Source organism: Chaetodon auriga, chromosome 10, assembly GCF_051107435.1.
Source record: "Chaetodon auriga isolate fChaAug3 chromosome 10, fChaAug3.hap1, whole genome shotgun sequence".
In the NCBI taxonomy this organism is placed as follows: Eukaryota; Metazoa; Chordata; class Actinopteri; order Chaetodontiformes; family Chaetodontidae; genus Chaetodon; species Chaetodon auriga.
The window spans coordinates 9,399,630-9,409,690 of record NC_135083.1 but is presented as its reverse complement, the minus strand read 5'-3'; the positions used below and the strand labels follow the sequence as shown (position 1 = coordinate 9,409,690).

General features: G+C 43.3%; 1 protein-coding gene across 1 annotated transcript; it reads right to left on the bottom strand.

The window, feature by feature from the left end:
• Positions 1 to 3,053: 3,053 nt before the first annotated feature.
• Positions 3,054 to 5,791, bottom strand: b3galt4 (UDP-Gal:betaGlcNAc beta 1,3-galactosyltransferase, polypeptide 4). The gene has a single exon (XM_076740829.1). It carries the CDS (start codon positions 5,249 to 5,251, stop codon positions 4,136 to 4,138), a length of 1,116 nt encoding a protein of 371 aa, XP_076596944.1. The 5' UTR covers positions 5,252 to 5,791; the 3' UTR covers positions 3,054 to 4,135.
• Positions 5,792 to 10,061: the final 4,270 nt, after the last annotated feature.

Here is a 10,061-nt window from a genome sequence, read left to right as displayed (position 1 = left end):
CAACATAGAAGGTGCAACACCTAAGGATTGTCCACCAGTCTAATTCAAACTCCAAACACTTTTTCTTTTGTTCACTTCTTTTCTTCAACCAGTATCAGTCTCTCAAGGGTAATAACTAACAGTAGGCCTATCAAGTATGTGAGTGGAGACATTATATGCCCGCTAGATCCCTCTCAAGATGCCCAAGGCGTACCTGACCCATGTATGAGTCGTCCTTGTTTTGCAAAAACACCAAGCATCTTAGGCAGTTCTTTCATCTTTTACTTCAACAACTGCAGTGTTCTTCTATTTGCAGGGAGATGGTGCCAGCGTGTCTAGGGTCTTTTACAAGGAGAGTATTTCTGCAGTCACAGAAATGCCAGTGGTGAGACCAAATGTGAACAGTTGTGGATGAGCCTGCGCTCTTTAACTTACATAAAACCATACACCTTGATTCAGGACGTGACCAGAACAACGAGTACTTCAGCAATGATTTATGTTGCTATGACCATCTATATAACCAGGTACTCTTTCCAGATGGGACCTGGATACATGCATGAGTGCAGTCTATTGCTTCTGTGACATTTGGGAAGCCTGGAGAAGAGGACTAAGTTAATACAGAGGCCTGTCAACCTGTGAGCTACTTGGCATTTATTTTAACTGTCACATACCTGCAACTGAATAAAATGTCTCTTTGGTTCTTTGTGTTTCATGATGACCAGGAAAAGATGGCTGCTTCATATCAAGGTATACCCCTCTTATTTCCCAGTATTGAGTTGCTTTTGCAAGACCGCCTGCATCAACAACACTGTACAAGAATGTCCCGCATGTAAAGAAATGCAGAGCCACGCAGACAGACTGAGCTGTGGTTATGTCTTGGCTGGACTGTGAGTGTGCTTCCTTGTGTGTGGTTCTGGCAGACTACATAGGTAAAATATGCTGGGCCTACTGAGCCTGTACCTTTCCCTTGGATACTCCTTAGGGAAGTACTGTTTGTAGCTTCTGTCTCTGAAGACCCTGCAGGCTGGAGGTGTAAACACTCTGTGTAGAATCTGAGCACCTTCATCCACAAGGTTGCTGAGGAATCGTCATGTCATAGTTGTTTGGAACTGGTCTTTAGTTTTCATGGCCTCGGCCTACTTCAAATGACCTACTGGCTTTTGGAGACAGCGAAAGTGCTAAGACATAATTTTGCTGCCTATTAGTTTTATTAATGTGTTCTCTGGAACTGAAGTAAACACAAATTCATGCTTGGTCAAATTGTGAGACAAGGGTCTGAACTTAAGTTTCCGAACAGGAAACAGTGATGACAGCACAAAAAGACACTTGATAGAACTGTCTTTTGGGACAGTGTTGGACATTATTTAAAACACAGCTAAATTATGCTTGACAGTTTTCTACTATGCTGGTATGGGGCAGGCTAGTTCACAGGTATGAGTTACCTTGGTTATTTTGCAGGGAATCCTGTATGACACGGTGATGGGCTGGACCTCTCACATAAATTAGCAAGACTCACCAACATAAACCAGAATTTTCCTTCATCTGCCTTGATGGAAAGGGGCTCAGGATGACTCAGATTCTAAGTTTGGTCCCTGTTTAGCAGGCATCTATGACTATCTATCAGCACTGGGGAGCAGTGAACAGCATCTAATTAGCTAGTACTTTGGCTATCTAACATCAAACCATTTTGGACCATAAAAGGAAAGAAATGTTTTTTATTTATTTATTTTTTTTATTTTACCACTACTTTTCTACTGTAATTGAACCCCAGCTGACCAGCCACAGTCCTGTCCCTCTTATATCCTGACCGCTGTGACGGCAAGCCAAGGCATAGCATTCGTCAGAAAGCCACCACCACACACTTGACCTCTGTGTAGTGAATGTGCAAAGGGGCGGGCGTTCAGTGCTGACACAGCAACAGCATCATCATGATAAAACTCCCGACCCGGCCTGAGGAGGAATCACCATGAAAACCATAATTTCCTCCATAGAAATGATTTGAATTACTGAAGAGATCCTATTAATTTTATTTGTCTTTTTTAATTTTATTGAGCCTTTTTCCTTGTTGTCCAAAATGTGTAACATGTATTAAACTCAGTTGAGTGGCATTTTTTGCAGGCATGTGACCTTTTTTGTACTACATTTTGTTAGAATCTTTTATCACACATACATTGTCACCCCCCCCCCCCCCCTTAGTTGTGAGTTCATTTTATTTTATTTTATTTTATCTTATTTTATTATCTTTTCTTTCTACACGGGGGTTGCAATGCAAATTTCGTTGACATGTCCATGCTCAGTGACAATAAAAGCAATCTTGAATCTTGAATTTGATCATTTTGGACAAAATCTAAACTATTTGCTTTACATAGCCTCTGTTAACCAAACTAGATTTCTCCCTGGGATAGCTTTGCTGTAGTTGAACTACTTCCAATGTGAAGTGATTGGTAGCTTGCAAAGCTATGCTATCAAAGTGGGTTCCCAACACTGCGATCTATGATGTAGTGCAATCACGGCTATCTTTGTGAGAACCAATTCGAGTTTTAGAACTTTGGAATGAAGACATATTTGCAAAGTGAGGACATTCTGGCTGGTCTTCAAAGGGCTGTTTGAGGGTTCAGACTTGGTTTTAAGGGTGAGGTTAGGATTAGGTTTAGGTTAGAGAAAGGGCTGGGGTTAGGCATTTAGTTGTGATGGTTAAGATTAGGGCAAGGGACGAGGCAATGCATTATCTCAATGAGTCCTCACAAGGATAGAAATGCAAATGAGTATTCGTGTGCGTGTGTGTGTTTTTATATCCCAGTGGGGACTATAAACTGGCTGCAAATAAATCTGTGAGCGCCTGACCTCCTGACAGGTCGCCGCGGGTCTAAACTGCTTTTTGAGTGTTAAGACTTGGTTTTAGAGTTGGGGAATCACACTGGGTCAACGTTAGGGTTAGGGACTCAGTTGTGGTGGCTAAGGTAAGGGTCAGGGGCTGAGAAATAAATCGTGTCAATGCAGTGTCCCGGGGGTGTACTGATAGAAACACACGTGTGTGTTTCTCCTCTAAAGAAACATGAGGCGACCTTAACATAAGATACAGAGGTTTATTTGTGACAGTATTTGATTCAAACATGTATTTCCTGAGTGTGAACACACTGACTTTCTCTTCATTTCCATCATGTGTGAAGCAAGACAGCCTTGACTTTAGCCTGACACGCTGTAAACTGTCTTTTAAAATGCACTCAGACCAGACACCAACACAAAGCTGTCATTCACACTCTAATCTCATTCTTATAGAGACAGGTAATTAATACTACAATGCCATGGGATTATAGCTGGGTTTCACATCAGTTTCATGGTTATATTTTCGGTGTCTGGTGATATGAGGCAGCAGAATTACAATGCCTCCGAAGAAGGAAGAAGAACTTCCTGCCCATTCCCAGACCTGGCCAATGCATTTTACTGTCTCCAATCAATTTCAGCCTTCCAGTTAATGGCAGGTTGCACATATCATCATATCATTGTAATTTTTAAAACACACAATACTTGAATTCCTTGAATAAATCATATACTGAGGCATTTTTCCCTTTGGAACATAGAAGGTTTTAGCTAATACTGTTAATATTTTTTTCTTATACTCCTGGGTATAAGAAGCCTGTGGTTTGATATCTTATGTGCTATTGTTTGGAGCGTCATGCATTTAGGCATCTCAATAGACTAACATCTACAATTGAAGTACCTGGTGATAGACTACAGAGGTGTTGAATAGGTAGCAGCATATTGGTGTAAGACTTAGTGTGTTAATAGAAATACTTGTTCTAATGTGCATTCATCAGATACACAGCTGTATTTCCTCACTGAATACTACCGGCATGCCAATGTTGTTTGTTCTACAATTACAATATGTGTCAGTATAACAATGAAAGATGCGGTAACAGTCCAAGAATAGCTTGAAGACTACTGTGACCATTGTTACTACCTGCTGTTCATTCCCTTTTCTGCAAAAAAGCCAGTTAAATACATCATAGTGTTTAAAAAAATAAAGCTATAAAAATAAAGTGAAATTTTCTCAGTGCACATAGTGTAGCTTCACAGCCTGAAGAGCACTTGTGCTGTTCACAGTATTGAAGCGAGGCACAACCCCAGCGAGTCCAGTTTTTCTCCTCGTCAACCCTCACAAGCCCTGCTCCAGTCCCAGAGCTGACCCGAGCATCGCCCTGACTTTGCACATCCCCAGAGAAGCACGTAGACTCAGCCAGGAGCAGGGCTGTGATGAATGGATGTCAGCCCAGTAGTGCAGCATCTCCCTGGGTGGGGTGTGGTGGATGGACACCATCGCCTGATAGCAGCAGCGACCGTATGGCACACCTGGCCCACCAGAGAAGAGTGGGCAGTGAGAGGGCAGCACTCCAGCTGCCCGGGCACACAGACCAACAAATACATCCTCAGGCGGAAGAGGTGTGGATAAAGGTGATGCAGAGGCTGCCAAGGAAATTTTGAGCAATGCAGAGCGGGACAGAACATAGGCTGTGCCACTGCAATAGTCTGGAAAGACAGAAGGAGGGTAGGCCCCTGAAGGGAGATAGTGCTTGCTCTCCGGGTCACGGTCCGGAGCCACACGAAGATGCACCCTGCCAAGATATAAGTCTCCTTGTTCATAGGGGTTACGGCTCTTGTTCAGGAAGTGCAGCAGGGCGCTGGGATTGAACAGGACGTCATCATCCACTTTGGCCATAAAGTGAGCCTGAGGGCAGAAGCGGCGGGCCCAGCCCAGCATTGACAGAGTTTTCAGGGTGAGGTTAGAGTATGTGTCCAGAAAACGCCCCTGAATCAGGTCTCCTCGCTCTCTAGCCTCCTCTATCAGCAGCTTGGCCAGTCCAGGGTCCGACGCCACACCCACCATGAAGAGGGTCATGACCCGCAAGCCCCTCACCTCCACCTCCCCTCCCCAGGTGTCCCTGATGGCTTGGCGAGCCCTCTGATTGGCAGGAGCCGAGGTAACCATGGTGATGAGGTAAGGCTTGGCACGCTGGCACACGAGCGGGCTGGGCATGAGCAGGAACTCCTCGGGTCTGGAGGGAGGGTCGCTCTGCGGGGGGATGATGCCGGCGTGCGGCTCCACCACCGTGTTCATGCTCATGGAGGTGACCCATGACTCGATGAAGTCCACAAAGAGCAGAGCCAGCAGGGCTGCGGTCGCTGCCACCGCGCTCAGCAAAGGCAAAACACCAAGCCTGTTCCCTCGCTTTCCAAACCGGGGCTTACATACCCACAGTCCCCGTCCGACCATGACCAACCCCCACTACCACTGCGCAGCTCTGAAGACCGCTGTAGCTGCTACCACTCACCCGTTTCACACCGGTCCTCCTCCCCTTGACTCCACGACTAGAATCACTGCTGTCCTTAAGCCCTTGATCTCTTCCCTGGGAGGTCCAAAGCCTGCAGCAGCAGCCGGAGGGGCGCACCGGTGTCGGTGAGGATGCGGTAAAGGAGCTGCCTGGTGGCCTACTGTTGTGTTGATGCTGCAGCCCAGTCAGCTTTGCAAAAGTAGGATATGCAGCTGCGCAAATGAGACGGTCGATTCGGCAGCAGCCCGAAGCTATTTTCGCCCTGATTCTTCAGCTTACTGAACCATAGAGCGACTCTGCGGTCGATTGCGACACCGAGAAAATGTGTCAGGTTGATCAGAATAACTCCACCCTTAGGCTATGTGGTTAAACCGCGCTCTGATGCTCTGCTTGTGATGAGCAGATTTTTTTTTTCTATTTTTTTTTTTCCTAGCATCAGGCTGCGTATGTCTCGACCGTCCTGTGGACCAACCAGCCGTCCACACACTGATCTAATGGGACATTCCGATTTGCTTTCATACTGTGTCGACAAAAAATATTGACCTAATGCGTAAAGGCTTTTATGTTTGCATGCACCGCACAGTCTACGTTTGATCAGGCGATGCAAGTCATAAACCTGACTTTGACTGCGATTTACGATTAGCAGAAAAATTCTGAGCATCGATTGGCTGCAGGGATGGAGATCTGAAAAGCGATTAATGATCAATGTCCTTTTGTACGATCGGAGTGTGTAAACAAGATCACATGAAGTGGAGAGACCACAAATGTTCCTATTTAAGAGAAGCGGGAACATGTATGAGGGATTATTTGGGGGTAATTTGAATAGCTCTGCATTCTTTGTATTGCCTCTATTGTTTTCCTGCACGACCCGACCTCTCACACCTGGTAGTGCAGGGCGACACCTGGTGGTTGTTAAAAGGGATTTTTCTTTTTCGCTGAGGTTGGACCATCTCTAAGGTCATGTAAATGCATGCAAACAGCTCTTGCAGATACAAAGTGATTCCGTGCTTCTGTACTTCAGAGAACCGTCTGAGTGCACCTATGGATAGAAAGAGACGTAGAAAAAAGCCTGATTATTTGTGCATTCAAAATAATATTTAGGATAATTGATACTTGATGAGGGCTGTGCAACTACGTTACTTCCATTTGTTGAAACACAAAATATCTGTCGCAGCAAGAGATTTCCTCATGTTGAGGCCACACAGAACTAAAGCTGATCAGTATAGACAGTGGGCTATAAAAAGATGAAAGAATTAAACAATGGCAGGTTTTTGTGACCAGATGGCATCTATTTTTTTCTATTCATCCCGCCTGGTAATGTTTGGAGTCATATACAAGTTCTGCTTTGTATAATGCTTTTTGTATGGCGTTTTTCCCCGTATAAAGTTTTCAACAAAAGACAAAAAAAAATCCAAAATATGAACACGCAGATATTTATTTCAAAAAGTCTAACTGCAAAACACAAGACGTGTCAGGATTGGCCTCCAAACTGTCCAAGTTGTGACGTCATTAGGTCACGTTCGTACATACACGTTTTAAACTCAGATTAGAGCACAGAGTAACTTTCCACATTATGAGGATGGATGTGAAAACAGCCTCGCCGTGGCAGACTCTGCACATATGTCACTCTGCACGTGAAGGTCAAGCGTTCATGGGAAGTAACAATAAGCAGCACACGTGTTTGGCTACACTGGGACTTCAGCATTTAAATTCACAAGTAAATATGATTGGTGCAAAGAGCATATCCTGGTTTTCTACTTGCGCAAACATTGACTTTATAGGCACACCCTGTTGTAGCATGTCTGGATACAGCTCTTGGACATTTCTTGTAAATGACCTGAAATTAAAATACATGAAGAATCGTTGTGAGGGTACTTTGGTATTTTGACAATATCTGCAAAGTGTGCCCCCTTTAATTTACTGGAACAGTCATTGATTACATATATCTACACACTTTAGTGTTTAAACAGTCACACTTATCAATCTGTCTCTTGAAAACTGCACGGCACACACATGACAAAGGTTTTTAAACGTTATGTCTGAGCATGTTTGGATATGTTTTTAATTAATTGTATATTACAGCATGTAAGAATGTTGTGAATTCTTTGTTTTTATTGTATTGTACATTTTTTTTAACTTAGATTTAATGGTTTTAATTCTAAACCTGTAGAAAACATCTTTGCCATATTTATGATGCCAGCACTGTGTATCCCTTTTTAAAATGCGTCAGACCTTCTTTGACCAGAGTTCTTTGCAGTTTCTCAATGCTTTTTGACAGTGTAAGCTGGAACCTGGAAATTTCTCTGTGTCAGCCTTTTGGCGAGCTGACATTTCCCTCTGAAGATAACTGCAAGAGCCCCCAGCTCTTTAAGGCCCTCTGAACTGTCAGCGTCTGAGTTCCTCATGGCATTCTTAATTAGTTCTCCTATGTATGCAACTAAAGGTCAGTCTATTGGATTTACAAGTAATGCTTACATGTACAGCATTCAGGAAAATGTGTGTATGCATATACAATACATCGGTGTAATAGCAGAAACAGGGTGGCTGGCTTACTCTCCATTGTCAAAACTACCACCTTTTTCAAAAATTAAACAAGCCCAGATAGCAATGCCTGTGGATTTTAAAGCTGGTTATTATATAAAGAGGTTATTATATGTTCATAGCAAAGCAAAAGATGATTAAGAGAGGTTTCTGTCTGATTAAGAGTTTTATGTATTAATTATTCTTTCTAAAATGTATCTAATGTACATATACATTTTTATATGGGCTGGTTACCCTTACACTTTTAATTTAATGTGTTTGGTGATCCATAATTACATGATTCTAACTCAGTAGTGTATTTTGTATGTTTTGCAGTGTGTCTTATGGATATGGTACTGCTATCATGGGCATCTCCCATACTGCAGAAGAATCAGAGGGACAATCCCCTTTATTGTCACACAACATACATGCGACCACGCCATGCAATTGGTGAAATTTATCTTCCGCATTTAACCCATCTTGGTCCTTGTTCCTCCGTGGCAGACCAAGAGCGGTGGGCTGCCATCCAACCGGCGCCCGGGGACCCAGTTTCCTTTGTCACCATTGGTCAGGTGGTGATCTTCTTGCATGTTTTTAGTGGGGGTTTTTTTTATGGAGGATACCCCAGGTGAACACGGGGAGAACATGCAAACTCCACACAGAAAGGCCCCTTTTTCCTCGAGCAGCAAGCATCAAAGGCATGGTGGAGGACACGCCCCCGGTGCCCACATCGAGAATCGAACCCGGGACCTTCTAGCTGTGAGGCCACAGTGTTGCCACTGCCAACCATGCCACCAACCATGGACAGTTGGACAGCAAAAGATCTACAGACAGCAAAATATTCACACAAAAATCATAGGAGGAACCACAATGAAATGTGTTTAGCATTAGTTATTTGTTTTGAAAGTGAAAGGGCTCTCAGAGGCCAGGCTGTCTGGCATTTCTTTTTAATTATTATTATTAGAATAATTCACAATGAGTTGAAAAAGGATTTTGCATTCATTCCCATGATGGGATTGAAATGAATTTTTCACCAAATGTCAGTAACAACCCAAGTAATCCACAAATACAAAGAAATCAAAACAAATAAGTCCTTAAATTATAAGAAATAAAGTGGAATGACACAGGCAAAGAGTATTGAACACATGAAGAAGAGGAGGTGCAAAAAGGCATGGAAAGCCAAGAAACCTGCTGAAATCTGTCAGTATGTAAAATGCAATCCTGACCCCTATCGGTGCAAATGAATATCATCTGGTTTGGTCCTCACTGATGGCCTATAAAAAGGTTTCTCATTACCAAGGTGTCACACAAGAAACATCTCATGATGGGTAAAAGCAAAGAGCTCTCACAAGACCTTTGCAAGCTCATTGTTGCAAAACATAGTGATGGCATTGGTTACAGATGAATTTCTAAACTTCTGAACGTTGCAGTGAGCACTGTTGGAGCCATTTTTCCAGAAGTGAAAAGAACATAATTTCACCTTAAACCAGCCACGACCAGGTGCTCCTCTCAAGATTTCTGACAGAGGAGTCCAAAGAATAATCTAAAGAGTCAAGGATCACTTGTGGAGAGCTTCAGAAAGAGCTGGAATCAGCAGGTATACTTGTTTCAAAGAACACAATAAGTAATGCACTGAACAACCATGGCCTCTATGCATGCTCACCACGCCACACTCCAGTACTGAAGAAAAAACATTGTGAAGTTCATTTGAAGTTTGCTGAACTGTACTGGGAGGATATAGTGTGGTCAGATGAGACCAAAATTGAACTTTCTGGATGTCACAGTACACACCATGTTTGGAGGAGAAATGGCACTGCACATCACCCCAAAAACACCATACCAACAGTGAAGTTTGGAGGAGGGAACACCATGGAGTGGCGTTGTTTTTCGGCACATGGTACTGGCAGACTTCATATAATTAAAGAAAGGGGGGACATTTCAGCAAGACAATGATCCCAAACACACAGCCAAGGAAACTCAATTGGTTTCAGAGAAAGAAAATAAAGCTGCTAGAGTGGCCCAGTCAATCACCCGACTTACATCCGATTAAAAATCTATGGAAAGAACTGAAGATCAGAGTTCATAGAAGAGGCCCCCAGAACCTTCAAGATTTGAAGAGTTTGTGTGGAAGAATGGGCCATCTTATTTCACATAACTTAATCTAAGGACTTACTTGTTTTGATTTCTTTGTATTTGTGGATTATTTGGGTTGTTAGTGACATCTGGTGAGAA

Bases quoted from the DNA above. Each gene is read 5' to 3' on its own strand.
- b3galt4 (XM_076740829.1), bottom strand. From the start codon at position 5,251: ATGGTCGGACGGGGACTGTGGGTATGTAAGCCCCGGTTTGGAAAGCGA.